Raw genomic sequence first — 22,584 nt, forward strand, 5'->3', positions numbered from 1 at the left:
ATATATGATGCATGAGAAATCGAGAGCTAATTGTCATGCTATATAAGGAAATTTGGAAATCAATACAGAAAAAAAACACCTTAAAAGTCAGCCTTTTAAAGTGTTAAATTCAGTGGTTTTCGATGATATGTTTAGAGTTGTGCAACCATCACCACTATCCCAGGGACACTGCCAAATTCTTTGAAGTGGCCACTGGAATTGGTAGGTTAGTGGAGGAAGGGTACAGAAGTTTAACTGAAGGGTGAGAGAAAGGACTGGAAAATAAGGATGGGAACTAGGTATTATAGAAAACTCTTCCAAACACTGTTTCTATAAAGAGGTGAATGTAAAAAAAAAAATAAATAAAATAAAAATAAAATAAAATAAAAATATAAATAAAAAAAAAATAAAGAGGTGAATGTGTGGAAGGGTGGAGGGTGATTTAAGATCCAAGGAGGATTATGAGTTTTGTTTTGCCTCTTTTTTTTTTTTTTGTTTGGTTTTGAAAGGTCTACTACTAGAGCACATTTGTATGAAGTAGGGAGGATCCACTAAACTAATAGGATGTGTTACAGGTTGAATTTTGCCCCCAAAAGTGACATGTTGAAATCCTAATCCCCAGCACCTCAGAATGTGACCTTGTTTAGAAATAGGGCTGTATTCCAATTCACATTTGCAGAGACAAGAACGTCGAATTCTTCTGAAGGGAGGGACACTGCAAGTCTCATGGCCCAGCCTGACTTCAATGGAGAGGAGAAGGATAATCCTCCCCCTGGAATTACTATATTTCAAACAATAATACAATGTCCTACAAGGAGTAGAGGCAAGAGAACATGAGGACACATGTATTCGGGTTGGCAAATTTAACAAAGGAAAGATGTGGAAGTCCTGCCTGACTGCTTCAGTTCTCAGCTAAGTATGTGGTAATGCCATCAGCTGAGGGTGTGAGGAAGGAGGGATACATGAGTCAGAACCTCGAGAGGACTGAACTAAAATTGTACATATGCAACTTTTTAGCTAATGTAGAATTTTTTAAACTTTTTATTATAAAAATTTTCAAACTTACAAAAAAATTAAAAGAAGAGCTTAATGAACATTCTACCCAAATTCAACAATTGTTACTATTTTACTATAATTGCTTTCTCTATATATATTTTATTATTTTAAAGATTTATTTATTGGGCATCTAGATGGCTCAGTGGTTGAGTGTCTGCCTTTCACTCAGGTCATGATCCCAGGGTCCTGGGATTGAGTTCTACATTGGGGTCCCCACAGAAAGCCCGCTTCTCCCTCTGCCTACGTCTCTGCCTCCATCTCTGCCTCACTCCCTCTGTCTCTCATAAATAAATGGATAAAATCTTAAAAGAAAAAAAAGGATGTATTTATTTTAGAAAGAGAGAGCACATAAGCAGGAGGAAGGGCAGAGAGAGCATCTCAAGCTGACTCTCCGCTGAGCACATAGAGCCTGCTGAGGGTGCAATCTCACTCCCCAGAGACCATGGCCTAAGCCAAAATCAAGAGTTGATGGCTTAACTGACTGAGCCACTCAGATTCCCCTCTATATATTTCTTAAATTAAATTGGTTTTTGTGGGACACCTGGGTGGCTCAGTGGTTGAGCATCTGCCTTTGGCTCAAGTTGTGATCCTGGAGTTCTGGGATCTGGTCCTGCATCAGGATCCCTGTGGGGAGCCTGCTTCTCCCTCTATGTCTCTGCCTGTTTCCCTGTGTCTCTCATGAATAAATAAATAAAATCTTAAAAAAATATAAAAAATTGCTTTTTCTGAAACGTTTCAAAAAGACTTTTTTTTTTAATGTCATGACATTTTACTTTTAAAAACATCAGTATCCATTTTCTAAGAATAAGGTAATTCTCTCATATGACTGCAAGACCATTGTCACACTTAAGAAGATTCACAATTCCATATCAGCTACATTTAAATTTCTCTAATTGTTCCAAAAATTTATTTTATAACTTTTTTAAAAAATCAGTATGTCATGAAGGTTCCCACATTTTGTTTACTCTTTTCATCTCCTTTTTTAAAGAGTGGTTTTAAATTCACAGGAAAAGTGAGTGGAAGGTAAAGAGATTCTCCATATCCCTCCCTACCCCACTTCATCCCAGCCCCTCACACTTGCACAGCCTCCCTCCTTAGCAACAAACCTGCAAGAGTGGTACATTTGTTACAGTTGATGAACCTACACTGACACACTGTAATCACCAGAGGTCCACACTTTTACGTTAGTAAACTCTTGGTATTGTACATTCTATGAGTTTGGGCAAATGTATATACAATGGCATATCTTTGTGGTGTCATACAGAGCATTTTCACCGCCCTAGAAATCCTCCGTGTTCCACCTATTCATCCCTCTCCTTCCTCTGCCAGCTCCTGGCGACCATTGATCTTTTTGTCTCCACAATTTTGCCTGTTCTGGAACGTCATATAGTTAGAATCACACAGTATACAGAATGACTCTTTCAGAATGACTCTTTTCACTTCGTAATATGCATTTTTTCCTCTGTGCATTTTCATGGCTTGATAGCTCATTCTTTTTAACACTGATTAATATTCCATTGTCTGGGTGTATCACAATTTATTTATACATTCACCTACTGAAAGACATCTTGGCTGTTTCCAAGTTTTGGCAATTATGAATAAAGCTGCTATAAACATTTGTGTGCAAGTTTTTATGTGAACATTCATACTTTTTTTGTCTCATCACATTGGCTTTTTGACGAGACATTATCAATTATCTGATGATTTTCTTCAGGGACTAAGTCTTGTATTTTCTGTAAAGTGTTATTTTTGAGACTTGATTAGACTGATAGTGCTGTGTATGCATATTGTATCATATTAGAAGGCATCTGACAAAAGGTCATCCTAATATTAGTGGTGTTTTACCATTTGGTATGATGGTTCCTTCCTTCCTCCCTTCCTCCCTTCTCCTTCCCTCTCTCCCTCCCTCCCTTCCTTTCTTCCTTCCATCTTTCCTCCCCCTCCTTCCTTCCTTTTTAGTAATCCCTACACCAAAGGTGGGGCTTGAACTCACCAAGATCAAGAGTCTCACACTCCACCAACTGAGCTAGCCAGGTGCCCCTGGTGGCACATTCTTTTACCCTTTGCAATTAATAAGTAATCTTTGGGATCCTACTTTGGGACCTGTGAATATCTTGTAACCTAACAACTTTCACTTGATAGCACTGATGTTCCTCATCTAAATCAGTGATTCTGTTGGAGGTAGCAAAGTCCAGAACACTTAATGAGGTCATCTAGGGGGAGAGTGTAGTAAAAGAAAAGAGTTCAGGTTCAACTCCTTACTGCAATAATGACAAGCCAGGTACAGGATGGTGCAACAAACGAGTGAGAAAAGCAGCAGTTAGGTTGAGAGAAAACCAAGGACGTGGCACCAGCTCTCTGGTAAAGAGCGCATTTCAAGAAAGGAAGTTCTGTTAGTGGAGGATGAAGCTAGGGAGGTGCCCATTGGATTTGGTAAGGTAGAGTTCACTGCAGAAATTCGCAGGAGTTTTGCAGAGGATTGGGAAAAGAAATCAGACTATGGTGGCTTAGAATGAGAAAGACAAGGGAAACAGACCTATACTATGTATCTTTTTCAGAGGTGGCTTTATTTTTTTTTTTAAGATTTTATTTATTTATTTGAGAAAGAGAGAGCATGCACCCAAGTGGGGGGAGGGGCAGAAGGACAAGACTCTCCGCTGAGCGGGATGCCCCATTTGGGGCTTGATCTCAGGGTCCTGAGATCCTGACTTGAGCCAAAGTCAGACACTTAACTCACTGATCCAGGCATCCTCCTGGCTCTAAGACATTAAATGTCTCTAATTTGGGTTTCTCAATAAATATTTATTGTTTTTCACAAATTTTACACTTATTTCCTCTCCTTTGGTCATTTCTCTCAACATGAGTTTTAAAATACAGTGTAGTGAGATAAGATTTTGAATGATTAATCTTTGTACTTTTTTTTTTAATCTTTGTACTTTTTAATTTCCTACAGCACTCTCTTAGTTTTCTCCTACCCACCTTGCAGCATCCATAGAGCCAAGAAGAGAATTAGGATGGTTCAAGTGAAAATACAGAAAAACAGCAAATGTTTGTCCTGCTGTTGTTATTCTCTTGAATCTACAGCTAATGAGGATTATGAAGTGGCTGTGGGTGACAGAGGATGAGTCCTTTCTTCCTGATTCAGGCAGAAGAGATAAATATTATTGTGACTAAGATGGGAAGAGGGCATTGGAGTTGCCCTCTCTGTTGTGATAGTCTTCAGAAAATCAGTAAACAAAATTTGACTTGTGATTAAGGCGCTGATGACTCTTAATTTGAAAGAATGTTAGAGTTGGGGTCTCAACAAAAACTTTTCTAAGGAGAGTGAATGACTCCATGTCTTTAGGTCCTGGGGCCTTCTCTCTAACTTTGCCACTACTGGGATCCCTGGGTGGCTTGGTGGTTTAGCATCTGCCCTGGGCTCAGGATGTGATCCTGAAGTCCCAGGATCGGGTCCCACGTCGGGCTCCCTGCATGGAGCCTGCTTCTTTCCCTGCCTGTATCTCTCCCACTCTCTCTGTGTCTCTCTTGAATAAATAAATATTAAAACAAACAAACAAGCAAAACTTTGCCACTACTTTTGGGCCCCCCACCCTGTTTCAGGAGATGTTCCTATAGCAGTCATGAACAGCAGCAAGAAGAGAGGATCTGGAGGAAGGGTTTCCAGGGATGGTGAAAAGGAGGCAGGGTATCCCAAATTGTGGACGATGCTCTCTTGTCAGTGTGAACATGGACAGGTAGTTAAAGTTAAAGGCTAACATGGCTGTACTGGGACTAGGTTAAACTAGACATGACCCTCAGTTCCCAAGCCCTGGCCTCCTATAACTTGGACTTTTACCTGTGAGCCTCAGCACACATAGGCCAGGTCCTGCATGTTCCCTGGGAGGCCGCATGCCAAAAACCTTGAAGCAAAAGCTTGAAGTGTTAATAAAAAGTCCAAAGTTTAGCTCTTTCTTTCTAAAGAGACCTCATCCACACCTTCAGTACACACCAGCCTGTCACTCGCTCAGAAATATAGTCCATTCATTTCACAGCTTTCTGAAAGGCCTGAACTTTCTCCTTGTAGATATCCTCCTCCCTTGGGGAGAACTGGGACTGTGATGATGATGATGATTTTTGGCAGCATTTGGTGTAATCCATTGCTGTCATTTATTATGCTCTGTATCTCCATCATATTATTAAAGTTGTGCTTTTATTTCAGCATCATTAAATCAGTTTGTAACTTTATGTATGCATGAGCCTGTCTTTCTTGCTAGATTGAAAGCTCTGTGGAGATAGGAACCGTCTTTATACAATTCTTTGGCCTCTAGCATAGTAGTTATTTAAAAAATTTTTGATTTGTTAAATGACTCTCACTGGCAGATCTCACCAATCCCTAAGAATCAGTTACTATCCACACTCTTACTGTTCCCAGATGTGTATGTTGTTCAGAGCCTTCTCCTGAGGACCTACACATGCAAGATTCTTTTTTTTTTTTTTTTTTTCACATGCAAGATTCTATCTGACATCTCCACTCCACCTCAAACTCAGTATATCCCAAACTGACTGTGTCCACTTCACTTGGCAAATGAGCTCTTTCATCTAAGTTCTTTATCTCAGGTGATAGCAAGGTCACTCATCTGTTGTACAAACCGGAGAGTCTCAACTATTCCTCAGGCTATGGGCCATCTGCTTTTACCTGGATAATTATCTTTTTCTTTTTCTACAGCAACTAGACAGTGTCTAACACACAATAGGTACTAGTAAATATCATTGGATAAATGATCTAACTTCTGATTTATTCCCATAGAACTAATTTTCCACTCAGCAATGTGACATTCAGAAACATCTGATGCTGATCCATTGCCCTTTAAGGGCTCCCCATTGTCCACGGGTTAAAGATCAAATTTCATAGTATACGTTTTCCTTTTTACCATTCACGGTCAGATCTATTTATTCTTGCAGTTCAACTTTTCTCTGGTGATACTGAATGTTGTTTCTCAAATGGAGCAAACTCTCTTAACTTTCCATTGGATAATACATTTCCACTGAATCCTTCCCTTATCTGACTCACTCCTATGCATTTGTTCAGGTCCTAGCTTAGTACTCACCACCTGACCTGACCTAGAAGGGGTTGGAAATTCCTGCTAGATCACTAAGTACTTTGCAAACCAAGACCTTAGTTAACCACTTAGCTAGTCAAAGACCTCTATCACCTTTTGCTTTCAGACAATTTTGTAGGGAACATTCTTAGGCTAAAGTCTTTGTATAGATACCAGTCTGAAAGATGAAGTCCTGGAAGAAACAAACAAACAAACAAACAAACCAAAGTCTTGGGAGAGAAATTTCTGGCCAAAGGGCATATATATATATATATATATATTATTTTATTTTAACAGATACTGTCCAGTCGATTTTTTAAAAAAAATATTTATTTATTCATGAGACACACACACACACATAGAGGCAGAGACACAGGCAGAGGGAGAAGCAGGATCCATGCAGGGAGCCCGACTTGGGACTCTATCCTGGGACCCCAGGATCATGCCCTGGGCCAAAGGCAGGTGCTAAACGGCTGAGCCACCCAGGGATCCCTCATCATAGTTTTTGATCATTGTTAATCTGATAAATACTGGTGTTTCATTTTACTTTGCATTTCTGAGATGATGATGGATTATCCTTTCCAAAGTAAAGAACACTTGCTTTTCTTCTAGGTTCGGTCTTCATAGATCTTGACTACTTTTGGACTTTTGGTATTATCCTTAATTTATAAAACTGTCTAATCAGAAGAAATTTGGGGATGCCTGGGTGGCTCAGCAGTTGAGTATCTGCCTTTGGCCCAGGGCATGATCCTGGAGTCCTAGGACTGAGTCCCACATCCAGCTCCCTGCATGGAGCCTGCTTCTCTCTGCCTCTCTCTTTCTCTATCATGAAAAAATAAATAAATTTTTTTTTTTTAAAGAAGAAATTTGCTTTGCCTGTCATATGTGCTTATCAAGTGACTGTGGAGTCTTTCTCCATCTGGATTTTTTTACTTTTTATGAAATAAAAAAGTGGCTATATTTTGTGGCTTCAGTCTTCTATAGAAAATCTCCATTTTGAAATTATTCAGACATCATTGTGGACTATGATATTGGGGTTTTTAAAAATATTTTATTTATTTGAGAGAGAGAGAGAGTACAAGTGGGTGGGAAGGGCAGATGGAAAGGGGGAAGCAGACTCTCTGCTCAGTGGGGAGCCCAACTTGGTGCTCCATCCCAGGACGTTGGGATTATGACCTGAGCTAAAAGCAGATGCTTAACTGACTGAGCCAGCCAGGCACCCCCATTATTCTTAAATTTTAAATCTGAAATTTATTTTTGGTTTGAAAGTGAGGTGAAAGATATAACTTCTCCCTAGGTGGAAAGCCAGTTATCTCCCAACTATTGAGCAACATATTTTTAAGACATTCCACCATTAATTATTTCTATTTTCTTTGTGAAGTAGAAGTATCTATCATTGGCTTAAGAAGGTGGTGCTGAAATCAGAAGTTTGAGAAAAATTAAAAATGGGAAAGAGGGGTGCCTAGCTGGCCAACTCAGTAGAGCACGTGACTCTTAATATATATTTTTAAGATTTTATTTATTTGAGAGGTAGAGAGAGAAAGCACAAGTGAAGTGAGGGGCAGAGAGAGAAGCAGACTCCCTATGGAGCAGGGGGCCTAATGCAGGCTCAATCAGGCTAGGATCATGACCTACGCTGAAAGGAAACACTTAACTGAGCCACCCAGGTGCCCCTAAGCATGCAACTCTTAATCTCAGGGTTGTGAGTTTAAGCCCCATGTTTGGTGTGGCACCTACTAAAAAAAAAAAAGGGGAGGGGGGAAGCGGGGCGTTGGGGAAGAAAAAGAAACACAGAATTGTTAGGTGACCTCAAGAGCCTAGTTAAGTTTAGAAAGAAGGACCTTGACATGGCCACCAACTTTGATATCAGAGGATATTATTTGGTATGTTCAATAGCCTTGGTACAAAAGTATAAGATGCAGACAGTTGAATTTTAACAGGAAGGTGAGAGGAAATGTTGGGTGGGAGATGTTAGTGTGACCACCTTTAGAAAATATTATCTGTGGAATGCCTGGGTGGTTCAGTTAGTTAAGCATCTGACCTTGGTTCAGGTCATGATCTCAGGGTTCTGGGATCCAGCCCTGTGTGTCGCTCCACACTCAGTAGGAAGTCCTGCTTCTCCTCTGCTCATGCTAATAAAATCTTAAAAAAAAATATATATATATATATTTTATATATATATATTTATATTTTATATATTTATATTTTTATATATTATATTTATATTTTATATATTTATATTTATATTTTATATTTATATATATTTTATATATTTATATTTTATATATATATATATATATATATATTTTACCTGCAATAGGAGGAAAATTGAGATCAACTCGATTACTTAAGGCCTAGGTCAGAAGTCTAATCTTTAGGAGTACCTGTAAATCTTCATTAGGCCTTAACCACAAACACTTTCCAGTATGTGGCCTTTCAAGACTAGAAGCTTCTCAGAAGCTACTGAGTGTTAGTAAAACTCTGAGAATATATTTTACATCCCAAATACCTAATAAATATACTAATAAATGGAATGTGGTATTTTATTTATTGAGATAAAGATATTTATATCATACTTGAAGGATTACAATGCTGGGGATGTTTGGGGTTAGGAGAGGACACAAAATAAAGCTTGGGACTCAGTCTTCTCAGTCTGAAGCATCACACACGTGGTACCAAAGATTCCTCCTTAGAAGATGTTTCATTTTCTTCATAATCTTAAAAGGGGAGAAATCATTAGCTTCACATTGTTTATATTCTTTTTAGAAAATATACTTTTAACAAGGGCATATTTTCTTCTCTTAAAGGATTTTCTTCCATTAATGATTAAAAAATTCTGAAACCCTCCTTACAAAACTCAATTTTTTAAAAAAAGTACAAGAATGAAACCTAATTTCATTTAAAACAAATATTAACAAAAAATAATACACACAAACATAAACTAGTCTTCATAAATAAACCCATTTTAAACCAGTAGTCCAAAGAATAATCTCAACATTAAGACTTTAATTTGGGAATGAACCATTTGTTTTAAAACCTTTATTGAGGGATGACATACAATAAACTGTATATATTAAAGATATATAATTTGATGTTTTGACATATATACATATATAGATAGATATACACAACCCAAAAAACCATCACTATAATTAAGGCAGTAAATATGTTCTTCACAAAAATACTTTTCTTATTCCTAATATTGGTAGTTTATTTTTTTTTCCTAATCAGTCTAGCTAGAGATTTAGCAATTTTGTTGATCTCAGTAAATAAAATCTTGCATTGACTTTATGATTTTTGTTTTCTAGTTTATTGAGTTCTACTCTGACCTTTAGTTTTCCTTTTCCTTTACTTAGTTTGGGTTTAAGTTGCTCTTCTATTTCTCATTCCTAAGTTAAAAGCTAAAGTTATTGATTTAAGAGCTTTCTTCTTTTGAAATATAGGCATTCAGTGAGATAACTGCTCGAAATCTGCTTTAGCAGCAGTCCATAGCATTTTGCTATGTTGTATCTTCATTTTGATTCTGTTTGAAAAAGTTCCTAATTTTCCCTTTGATTTTTCTAAATGACCCATGGCTTATTTAGAAATGTATTCTTTAGGGGTACCTGGGTGACTCTGTTGGTAAAGTATCTGCCTTCGGCTCAGGTTAGGATCCCAGGGTCCTGGGATCAAGCCCTCAACTGGGCTCCATGCTTAGCGGGGAGCCTGCTTCTCCCTTTCACTCTGCCTACCACTCACCCTGCTTGTGCTCTCTATGATGAATAGATAAAAATCTTAAAAAAATGTATTACTTAATCTCCCAACTATCTATGGGTTTTCCAGAGATCTGTTATTGATTTCTAAATTAAATCTATTGTGGACAGAGAACATACCAGATAGGATTGGAATCCATTAATATTGAGAACTGGTTTTGTGGCCCAGGATATAGTCGACATTGGTAAATTTTATATGTTCACATAAAAAGAATGTATATATTATTGTTGTTGGGTAGTTTTTTCATAAATGTCAATCTAATCAACTTGGTTCAGAGTATTGTCTAAATCTTCAATATTCTTTCTGATTTTTTTCAACACAAAGCTTGAATTCAGAATCTTATGATTAAGACCTGAGGTGAGGGGATCCCTGGGTGGCGCAGTGGTTTAGCGCCTGCCTTTGGCCCAGGGCGCGATCCTGGAGACCCGGGATCGAGTCCCACGTCGGGCTCCCGGTGCATGGAGCCTGCTTCTCCCTCTGCCTGTGTCTCTGTCTCTCTCTCTCTCTCACTGTGTGCCTATCATAAAACAATAAAAATAAAAAAAAAAAAGACCAAAAAAAAAAAAAAAAGACCTGAGGTGAGATCAAGAGTCAGATGCTTAACCAACTGAGCCATCCAGGTGCCCCTGAGGGAGGCTATTGATATCTCTCATAATCAAGAAATCATTGCCAAGAGTGATGTCATAAAGCTTTCCTATTATATTTTCTTCTAGTTGTTTAATGGTTTAAGATCTTGGAGATGATTTTTGTGTATGGTTCACTGTTTTGCATTTAGATATCCAGTTTTGCCAACACTATTTATTGAAGGCACTATGCTTTCCCTACTTATATTTTTGGCACTCTCAACTAGTTTCTGGATTGCTCACAAAGTGAATTTGTCTCTGTATTACCAATGACTTGGTATGTTTTTTGGGGAGAGGAGGGTCCAAGGATTCTCTTCTGCCACCTTGCTGATGTTATGCTTCAGAATGGTATATCTTTTAACACTGTTTCACTTTTCACCTATTTTTGTCTTTATATTTGAAGTGTTTTTTTTTTTCTAATTTCTACAATTCTTCTGAACTTGTGGCTTACAATATCATGCCAACTTTGTAAATCGTTATTTTATTTTTTTTAAAGATTTTATTTATTCACGACAGACACAGAGAGAGAGAGAGAGGGGCAGAGACACAGGCAGAGAGAGAAGCAGGCTCCATGCAGGGAGCCCAATGTGGGACTTGATCCTAAGACTCCAGGATCATGCCCTGGGCTGAAGGCAGGCGCTAAACCGGCGAGCCACCCAGGCGTCCCATAAATCAGTTATTTTATTTAATTTTTAAAAAGATTTTATTTATTTATTTATGAGAGACACACACAGAGAGAGAGAGAGAGAGAGAGAGAGGCAGAGACACAGGCAGACAAAGAAGCAGGCTCCATGCAGGGAGCCGGATATGGGACTCGATCCTGGGTCTCCAGGATTAGGCCCTGGACTAAAGGCGGCACTAAACTGCTGAGCCACAGGGGCTGCCCAAATCAGTTATTTTAAATGAAGAATCACCAGTTTCTAAATAATATACTACTATGTGTGATTCTCGGGACAAGGTAGGGAGGGGAGAGCAAAGACAAGAAATACACCTTAAATAGAACCATTTATGTAACTTCATATAATACAAGTTGAATAACTGGGTAAATGACTTAATGTGTGGTTTTATTTCATATTACACACTTATTAACTAAGCAGTTAGTAATCAGATGCCAAGTACTCTAAGATAAATTCTCTTGAGGACAGTTTCTCAGATTTTTAGTGTATCTAAGAATTGACTTCAGAGTTGGTTAAAAATGCAGATGTTAAAAAAAAATGCAGATGTTCAGGCTAAACTCCAGATTTTAATTTAGTAGGATTGAGATGGAGTCTAGGAATCTGCAAATTCTTGACCAACTCCGTGACCCTGATAAGAGACAAAAAGATTGTTGTGGAGTTAGACATACCCTTATTTCTTATTTGCACCGGACAAATGGATGATGGATATAACAGAATGAACATTATTAGACAAAGTAGAGTCAAGAACAGACCGAGGTGTTTTTGCCCAGTTTAAGATGTTCAGATTAGAAAAGGCTTCCAGTATTGAATTAAAAAAACTCTGGATTAGAATCTTGAAACCATCTGACGTTTCAGAGTAGGAGAATAATAATCAGCAATTTTTAAAGGAATGTTGATTTGATGGGATGAGCTGTAAAGCTGGAAAGCCAGAGAGAAAGTTTAGAATGAGGTGATAAAGGTAAGCATCAAGGAGGAGGTACAGACAATAGAAAATAAAATGTCAGAAGTCATACTGGTATGTATGTATGTGAACTTCCCTTCACATACTTAAGAACAGGAAGTTAATATTAAATACATTAAAAATATTCATTAGAAACATAATAACAGTAACAATAGCAAAAACAATAATAAAAAGAATGAAATAATTTTTAACAGGTCGTCCCGATATTCACGTGCATTATTCTTGAAACTCCACAGGAGCTCAATAGCAGTTTGTATTGCCTGGAAGAATTATTAAAAAGGAGGTATTAGTATTTTAAGTTAACCTTATTTAAATAATCTCTATAAGCAATGTGGGGCTTGAACTTATGACCTTGAGATCAAGAGTTGCATGTTCCTCCAACTAAACTAGCCAGGTTCCCCACATAATTCTATTTCTTCATTCACTATTTCAACCAATATTGATTTATTGTCAAAGATAAAAAGATTCATAGCCAAAAAAGAAAACTTTACTTTTCCACATCTACAAATTTGACACATAGGCTAAAATTTTAAGGGTATGATAGAGGGAGCATTTCTGGGGGTGGATGGGTAGGTAGGAGCAAAAAAAGCCAGACAGACAAGGTTTCAAGGAAGATGGGACGTGAACTGAGCTTGAAGGTGGGATCTAGATATGTGGAAAATAGGGAATATGGAAGAGGAAAGAAAGGCATTTTACATAAAAATCTTAGTATGGATTTTCTATATCAGAAATTGTCAAACAAATTTTCACAGTTCATAAAAATGGGTAACTTGAGAAATGCTGTGAAAGCAAATCCAAAGAAAGATGACACACATTTATTCATTTCTTACCTTCTTTCAATGGTGTTTTGAGAGCAAAATTTTCTTTGCTTTCATGAAGAAAAGCCTTTGAAGGATCAAAGTGTTTGATACCAAGAACTTTATTCAATTCCTCCTGAAGTTTTGTCTCACTTTGTTTTCTTTTAGCGAGCTGAGAGCGGAGTTTTGACACCTCCTATGTAAGAAAAATACAGACAACAATTATTAAAGTTCATGTGCATGAAACATGTTATCGATGTTATTGACAAGTTCCAAAGTTGCTCATCTACCAAACCAAAAGGCAAAAATCGCTACTAGATATGGGCTTTAAGACTAAAAATTACAAAATGACTCTGAAGGGCTGTGACAAAGGAGATAATGGGACATTTAAATCCTCTTGCCATTCTACAGTTACAGTTTTTTTTTTTTTTTTTTTTTTTTAAAGATTTTACTTATTTATCTGACAGAGAGAGCAAGGGAGCACAAGCAGGGGGAGGGGCAGAAGGAGAGGGAGAAGCCAACTTCCCTGCTGAGCAGGGAACTTGATCATGGGACTTGATTCCAGAACCCTGGGATCATGACCTGAGCTGAAGGCAGACTCTTGAAGGCAGACACTAACTGACTGAGCCACCCAGGTGCCCCCAAAACTATGTTTCTGATGAAAGTTCATCTCTAAATTAAGTGCAGAGATCAATCTCTGGAATGACAGCATGAGAAGCTCCACTAACCTGCTTCCTAGTGAAACTAAAAATCATAAAAAAGGTAACCATTTAAAGCATGTAAAAATAGTCCCAAAGCAAAATAGCTAATGAAGAAACATCTTTTCAAGGATATCTAGAAAAATATGGTACAGAAAGGCAAGGGTTTGTGGTATCTGAACCAATCCTGCTCCTTTTTACCTACTCCTAGTTTAGCAAGGTGAACACCCTATACCAGACAGGTGTAGTCAGGAATACAGGGCCCTCTCCCCACCCAGCAACCCCCAGCTACCTGCTGCTGAGTTCATGTCCCAAATACATGTGGCTGAGAGGTGTAGAAACCTTTCTTCTGTAGAACAAAGGCTCCACCTTAAATGCTGTGTGCTGAAAATGCTGGGACCCTGATCGCCTTTGCCCTGGCTCATGAGGCAATAATTCCTTGCCAGGAAAGGCAATCTGAGAGAACCTCAGGCTGTTCCCCTTTCCCCTATGTCCACCAAGCATTCAGTCCCTAGGCCAGATGTATCACTCACAGAAAAGCTTGTCATTTTCTCCAACTTCAGCTCCAGAGCCCTGTCTCAGAGATTTTATTTGGGGGTAGGGAGTAGGCTATAAAACATGTAGCTCCTAATTTCTTGCCAAAGGGGCTGATTTCACTTGCAACAGACTTTAGAGAAGTTCAAGCTGAAGGGTGCTGTGAATAACAGGAGAGTGAGGGAATAAGGGAACTGGGAGGTGCTTCAAAATACAGGCTAAACTGTAGGTTTAGACCTGGTAAATACAACATCAGGGAGGAGCCCTTCTGGAGTCAGAACATAATCAGTCACTGACCTCAGACACACTTCCAATGAAAGAGCCAGAATTTAATTGGGTTAGCTCATAGAGCAATTATACTCCAGGGCACTGCTGGAAATAACAGAGCAATAAGCAACTAGTTATCTAGGAACAGGTGATCAGGGAAATAGAGGAAGACAGCCCTATCAAAATCAGTGTCATGTCAGCGTGACTGTGGGCATGTTCTAAACTGAAACTCCCTGAGTAGCAACATCAGAGGCACAACATTCCTGGGCATGATAGAAGGAATAGGCTTTACTAGCACAATCCAACCGATTACTAAACAAAGAAAATGACAGCAGGCCTGGAAGGAGAGGGCTGTAACCAGAGTGCTACAATATATAATTTAAAGTATCCACTATCTAACAAAAATTTACAAATACACAGGAAAGCATGACCTATACATTGGAAAAAAGCAGGGAACCAAAACTGCCTGCAATAGTAACCAGATATTGGACTTATCCAAAAAAGAGATTTTAGTGTAGCCATTAAAAATATAATTATAGAGCTAAAGGAACCATAAAAAAGTGAGAATACTCAAATTACTAGAATCAGAGACGAAAGAAGGGACATGATGACTGACCTTATCATAATTATAAGGATTATTAAAAAGAATATTGTGAACAATCGTATATCCATAAATCTGGAACTTAAATGAAATGGACAAATTCCTAGGAAGACACAAACTACTGAAACTAGCCAAAAAGAAGTCAATATGAACAGACTCATACGAGGTAAAGAGACTGAATAGTAATCAAACACTACCCACAAAGAAAAGCCAAGGTCCAGATGGCTTCATTACTGAATTCTATTGCACATTCAGTGAAGAATTAATACCAATTATTCACAAACTATTTCAAAAAGTAAAAAGACAAGATATTTTCCAACTAATTTAATGAGGTCAGCGTCACCTTGATACCCAAGCCAGACAAAGATATTACATAAAACCTATAGACCAGTGTCTGTTGGGAATATGGATGAAAACATCTTAAACAAATATTAGCAAAGTGAATCCAGCAACCTATAAAGGGAGTCATACACCATGACCAAGTGAAATTTATCAGAAATGAAAGGTTAATTTAACATCTGAAAATCAATTAATTTAAGAGAGCATATCAATAGAGTGAAAGTCACCTGATCACCTTATAGACACCGAAAAGACATTTGACAAAACTTAACACCCTTTTATGATAAAAACACTAAAAAAAAAATAGTAATAGAAGAAAACTTTCTCAATTTGATAAAGAGTAGCTATGGCAAACCCACAGCTAATAGTTTACTTAATGGTGAAAGTGTGAATGTTTTCCCCCAAATCAGGACCGAAACAAGGATTTCACTCTTATCACTTCTATTCAACATTGTCTGGAGGTTCTACCCAGGGAACTTAGGCAAGAAAAAGTAATCAACTGCATTCAGGTTAGAAGAGAAGTAAAACTATCTCTATTTACAAATGATCTTCTATAAAGAAAATCCTAAAGAAGCCACTAAAAAAACTATTACGACAAATAAATGAGTTTAACAAGATTGGAGAAAACATGACGAGCACACAAAAATCAAATTTATTTCTATACACTTGCAATGAACCACCCAAATATGAAATTAAGCAAACAACTTCATTTACAATAACAATAAAAAGGATAAAATACTTAAGAATAAATTTAACAAAAGAAGTACAAAATTTATACTTTGAGAACTCCAAATGTTGTTGGAAGAAATTAAAGATCTAAATAATTGGAAAAATATCTCATGTTCATGGATCAGAAGATGTAACATAGTTAAGATGGCAATATGCTCCAAGGCTATCTACAGACTCAACGTAATTCCCATGTGAATCTTAAATGACTTCTTTGTAAAAGCTGGATAGCTGATTCTGGAATTCATATGGAATTGCAAGGGACCCAGAGCAACAAAAACAGTCTTAAAAAAAAAAAAAAAAAAAAAAAAAAAAAAAAAAAGCATGATCCATGCTTCCTGGTTTTAAAACTTACTATGAACCAACAGTAATCAAGACCGTGTGGAAGTACAAGGATAGATCAGTGGAATGCATTTGAGAGTCTAGAAATAAACCATAAATATGTGGTCAACTGATTTTCAACAAAGATGCCAAGACCATTCACTGGGGAAAGAAGAGTCTCCTTAACAAATGGCAAGAGACCAACTAGATATCCACATGCTAAGGAATAAAGTTGGACCCTTACCTCACACTGTATATAAAACCCTCAAATAGATCAATGACCTAAATGTAAAAGCTTAAACATAAAACTATTAGAAAGAAACATAGGGATAAATCTTCAAGACCTAGGATTTGACAAAGGATTGTTAAATGCCAAAGAACAAGAAACAAAGGAAAAGATATATTAGACTTTGTCAAAATTTTGTGCTTCAGTGAACATCAATACGAAAGTGAAACGACAATGTATAGAATGCGAGAAAATATTTCAAGAAGATGTATCTGATAAGGAACATACACACATGTAAAGAACGGTCATAATTTTTTAAAAAAACAAACAATAATCCAATTAAAAATGGGCAAAGGATATGAATAGTTCCTCTAGGCAAGATATACAAATGGTCAATAAGCACATGAAAAGATGGTCAACATCATTAGTCACCAGGAAATTGAAATCAAAACCACAATTAGGTATCTCTTCATGTCCACTAGAATGGTCAGAATGAAAAAATCAGGTAACAGCAAATATTGGTGAAGATGTGGAAAAACTGGAACCCTCATGCATTGCAGGTAGAATGTAGAAAGATAAAGCTACTCTGGAAAACAGTTCCTCAAACTGTTTAAACATAAAGTTACTAAATTACCAAGCAATTAAACATAAGTTACTAAATTAAACATTAAGTTACCAAACATAAAGACACTAAATTACCAAGCTATTTCACTTTTAAGTAAAGCCCAAGAGAAATAAAAACATATGTCCAAACAAAAACTTACACGAATGTTTACAGTAGTATCATTCATAATAGCTCAAAGATGGAAACAAGTCAAATGTCTATCAACTGACAGATAAATATGACATATCCACACAATGAAATATAATTAGGTCATAAAGAGGGATTAAGTACTTATACATGTTACAACATGGATGAACACTGAAAACACTGTTAATCAAAAGAAGCTAGTCAAAAAGACCACATATTATTTGAGTGCACAAACAGGAAATATCCAGAACAGGGAAATTTACAGAGATGGGAAGTAGTTTAGTAGTGGGAGGGGTGAATGAGGACATAGATGATAGTTAAAGGGTAGAGGGATTCAATCTAAGGTGACACAAATGTTCTAAAACTGACCACAGAAATGGTTGCATATCTGTGAATGTACAAAAAACTGAGTTGAGTGCTTTAAATGGATGAATCGTATGGTATGTGAATTATATCTTAATACAGCTGTTAAAAAAAACTTAAATGCTTAACTATTTTTTTCTTAAGTAATCTCTACGCCTAATGTGGGTTCAAACTCATGACTCTGAGATCAAAAGTCACATATTCTACCAACTGAGCCAGCCAGGCACCCTAAATGCTTAAACTATTTTTGAATACTGCTTATCTTTATGATATTTATTTATATCAAGGACTTTGCTATTTTGGAAATAGAAATGGATGTGTAAAGCTTATGAACTCTTTCAATTACACTAGTGATTTCCAATATACTAATGAGGTAGTTGGAAAACCTGAAAACGTCAATAATTACCTGGTCAACATTCTAAAATAGATCCACAATTCTCAGATGGATATTTCTCTATACACTTATTTTTTCTGATACCAAAGCCCCTCCTTAAACTGAAATGTTAGAATAACAAACACCCTACCCTAATATCTTCAATAGAACTAAGTGTTATTTTACAGACCGATTTGAGTTGGCTATTTTCATCTTTCAGTTTCACAACATGCTTGATTTTTTGCTTTAGATTTTGATGACCCAGTAATTTAGCATACGAATCTCTTAGTTTATTTAGCTGTTCCTGAGCGGCACCATGTTCATTCAACAAAGCCTGTTTCTCTGCTTCAAATGCATCCAGTTGTAGCTGAAAATGAATTTTTAAAAATAGACTTAGAAATGTTAAATTTACTTTTCTCATATAAACTACATAGGAAAATCAAGTACAAAAAAAAAAAAAAAAAAAAAACCCAAAAACAAACGAAGGATGAAAACAGATCATGCTGACATATTCTCAGGGCTCTCCATAAATTCTTTGAGACTTTAAAAAAATCAATACTGTTTTTCCACTTTTTAAAGTACGGAGATTAGCATTTATCTTTTTAAGTTTTAAGATAGGTATATTACTTTGAAAAACACAGAAAGATCATAACAAAGTGAGTATCACAAATTTACATATGTTAATTATCAAAAATTTATAGCAGGAGAGCTTTCTAAACTATTAACTTTAAGTTTTTTATTAGAAGGTAGTTTTTAGCCTATAAAGACTACATAAAAAATTGTACATATAATTTTAAAAAAATTTGTAAGTCTCATTTAATAGGGAGTTAAATTGGTACTGTAAATGTACAGCAGAATGATCTTTCAGAAAAATCAAGTCACTGTGGTGACTGTCACAGGGAACGAGGTGAAAGCCTAAAACAAACACAAGTTAGTGTAGTCCCAACTGACAAACCTGAAAAGGTTTTGTTTTATTATATAGTTCTTCATAAAGGAGACGCCACTTATTCATTTCCTCAGTTAACTCTGCCACTGTGTTTTCTTTTCCAGCTTTTCTGTAAGGCAAAATGAAATTTAAAAACATAGTGTATTAGAAAAAAATAACTGCGGTTATATGGCAGTCAGGTTCTAAACCTAGATTACCTTGTTTCTTCCTCTTCCAGTTGTTTCTTTAACTCTTCACCTTTTTGCTTAAGTTGGTTCTGCAAATCAGTTATTGTTTTAAGAGAAGAGACTGTGATTTCTTTGATTTCTGCTTCTTTAAGTGCTGATTTGGTCTGCAGATCCAGGAGCATCCTTGAGTTTAAGAGAGAAGAGTCCACTAAACATTTTATAGCCATTTTAATAACTTTTTCCCTTTCTTTTACTTAAAAAAAAAGAAAAAAAAAAGAACTCTTCAAAAATTTTTTAACTGTGTAAATTCTTAATTTGCAATTGAAGATCACCCAGAGCAATGAAATTAAAATTCCCTGCATCACTTAGTAGTTGGCTTTCAACATTTAATTGTCTTAATGGTTCTAAGGCTATAAGTATGGGCAGGTTTTAGTTCTCCCATGTACCTTGCGTATTCTTGATTTGCATTCTCAGTTGCCAATATCTGATGTTGAGTATCTTCTGCACTTTTCTCAGCCCTGGTCACTTTTTCCTGAAGTGACAAGTTCTCCAATTTAAGATCTTCTATCTCACGAGCCATAAATGCTTTATAACTTATTAAAAGGAAAATAAAAAGTTGAAGGATTTTTCTAACTATTGTGTGTATGATAAATAAATAGCTGATTAGTTTATATTTTATACAATTTAAGGTAACACAAATAAAACCTTATGAACCGTGCATTTACACAGGTAAGAATTCGATATTCTGAGGTCAGTACTAATGAGCTTATATGGCATAGGCTGTTCATCCAAAGAAGAAAAAAAAATCAAGTGCTTACTATGTGTATGAAGTATACCTAACATGAAAATTACTCCAAAATAAATAAATATATGATCTCTGCACCTATTGTCACAGAGTTTATGGTTTTGTGGGGAAGATAAGGAAATGCCTCTTCAGGTTTTCACAAAAAAATGTGAAAATATATGTATAATAAAATTTGTATTATGAAGAAAACTAGAGAAGGGTGCCTGGGTGGCTCAGTTGGTTAAGCAACTGCCTTTGGCTCAAGCTCAGCCCCGTCAGGCTCTCTGCTCAGTGGGGAGTCCATTTTGCCCTCTCATTCTGCCCTGCCCCCACACTCATGTGTGCACTCTCCCACAAATAAATAAAGCTTAAAAAAAGAAAAAAAAGAAAACTAAGGAGCACTTAAGCTGACAATGGGAATGTACCACTTTTAGTGATTCAAAAAAGGCTCTTCTGAGGAATTTATAGTTAAGCTGAGATGTGATGGTTAAAGAAAAGTTAGCTAGTGTTCAGGTGAAAGTGTTGCCAAGGGAAAAGAAGCATCCATGCTGGGAGGCAGGTAGAACACAGTACACTAAGAGATGAGACTGGAATGTAATGAAGAAGAGATGCAGGAACAGATGCTAGAGACATAAGGCAAGTCATCACTGTGGTGTACATCAGCCCAGATGAGCGATAAAGGACGGTTAGACTAAGGAGTTGGCAATGGAAAGATGTGAAATCTTTTCTGAAGACAAAATCGCAAATTTCACAAAATAGGGTGGATGTTAGGAGAAAGGGAGAGAAAATGATTAAAGATGACTCAGGTTTATGGAATGAGAAGCTGGGAAGAGGGAGATGTCATTGACTGAAATAAGAGAGAAAGAAACAGAAAATCAAGAGTTGTTCTGGACAGGTTAATATTACACAGTAGGGAGATATCTACCTGGAGATGTCAAATAGGCAGCTAGATAAGATGGGTATAAAGCTGAAAGATCTGGTTTGAAGAAATAATTTTTTTTTCAAAGATTTTACTTATCTATTCATGAGACACACACTCACACACACACACACACACACACACACACACAGGCAGAGATGCAGGCAGAGGGAGAAGCAGGCTCCCTGCAGGGAACCTGATGCAGAACTCGATCCCAGGACCCCGGGTTCACGACCTGAGTCAAAAGCAGATGCTCAACCACTGAGCCATCCAGATACCCCTGAAGAAATAAATTTTAATGCTATTAGCATATAGATGGTGAGTGAAGTCATAGAATGGCCAAAAGCCTTCCAAGGCACAATTTTTTAAAGTAGCAGGAAAGGAAATCCCTCCACAGAGTTGAAAAGAATACTAAAATATAATTTATATTTATGCTTGGACATATATAAATTAAAAATATATGTACACATATACATTATATGTACTAGATTATCCATATGGAAAAACAAAAAAAAAATTGATCCCTATATCACTGCACACACAGAAACCTGTTCTAGATGGGAAAATGAAACTTTATTATTTTTTTTAATTTTTATTTCTTTATGATAGTCACACACACACACACACACAGAGAGAGAGAGAGAGAGAGAGAGGCAGAGACACAGGCAGAGGGAGAAGCAGGCTCCATGCACCGGGAGCCCGACGTGGGATTCGATCCCGGGTCTCCAGGATTGCGCCCTGGGCCAAAGGCAGGTGCCAAACTGCTGCGCCACCCAGGGATCCCAGGAAAATGAAACTTTAAAAGAACATAAATATGTTCTTTAGACAGAAAGAAGTTCTTAAACTACATGCAAACATGTTCATATCAAAATCTATAAATTCAAACATTAAAATTGGGACACCAGGGTGGCTGCGTTGGTTGGGTTATCTGACTTTTGATTTTGGCTTGGGTTATGATCTCAGGGTCATGCGGCTCCACATTCAGTGGTGTGTCTGATTCGCTTCCTCTGCCCCTCCCCACTACGCTGTGCGCTCTCATTCTCTTAATAAAAGTTTAAAAAAAATTAAAATCAAGAATTTCTAGTCATGAGAAGAAACCATAAAGAAAATGAAAAGTCATACTTTGGTAGAAGATATTTGGAACCATACTGTTGATAAAAACTTCACTATCAGGAAAAGATAGTGATACTATAGAGAAATGAATAAAAGTCATATACGAGTCTTTTATAGAAAAGGAAAGGTGGATTATTCCCAGGAGAAAGTCATTTTACACTAAGTACACTGGTAAAATTTAAGAAATACAACAAACTTTGGAGAGGAAGTAGATCAACGGTTACATGTATAACCCTAGTGAAACTTTAGATTCTCACTGCCACTTTGTAAGGCAATTTGGCATTACATTTTAAAGTTGAACATTCACATATGTAGGACTTTAGTGTAATTGTTATACATGTATACTAGGAGACTACAAGAATATTCCTAAGAATACTATTAAAAATAACAAAATATTCTATGAAACATTTAGAGTTAATACCTATTCTTCTCAAACTATTCAAAAAAAAAAAAAAAAGAGGAAGGAAAACTTGCAAATTCATTCTTTGAGGCCAGTATCATTCAAATACAAAAATCAGATAAAGACACC

General features: G+C 36.8%; 1 protein-coding gene across 3 annotated transcripts in view; it reads right to left on the reverse strand.

Annotated features, from left to right (window-relative positions):
• Positions 1-8,647: 8,647 nt before the first annotated feature.
• The window catches only part of HMMR (hyaluronan mediated motility receptor), a 59,464-nt gene continuing 45,527 nt past the window's right edge, over positions 8,648-22,584 (reverse strand). The window contains exons 13-19 of one of the 3 annotated variants that reach the window (XR_012001192.1): positions 19,686-19,832; positions 19,270-19,422; positions 19,082-19,181; positions 18,317-18,493; positions 12,961-13,123; positions 11,295-12,390; positions 8,648-10,334 (exon numbers count right to left, since the gene is read on the reverse strand). Coding sequence is in view for 2 of the 3 variants with exons in the window: in XM_072756692.1 (XP_072612793.1) it covers positions 12,371-12,390; positions 12,961-13,123; positions 18,317-18,493; positions 19,082-19,181; positions 19,270-19,422; positions 19,686-19,832 (760 nt within the window). In the remaining variant the exon portion in view is untranslated. Of the gene's footprint in view, positions 12,391-12,960; positions 13,124-18,316; positions 18,494-19,081; positions 19,182-19,269; positions 19,423-19,685; positions 19,833-22,584 lie in introns of all 3 variants that reach the window. The other 2 variants (XM_072756692.1, XM_072756693.1) reach the window with 2 other exon arrangements.

Source organism: Vulpes vulpes, chromosome 4 (genome assembly GCF_048418805.1).
Source record: "Vulpes vulpes isolate BD-2025 chromosome 4, VulVul3, whole genome shotgun sequence".
Classification (NCBI taxonomy): domain Eukaryota; kingdom Metazoa; phylum Chordata; class Mammalia; order Carnivora; family Canidae; genus Vulpes; species Vulpes vulpes.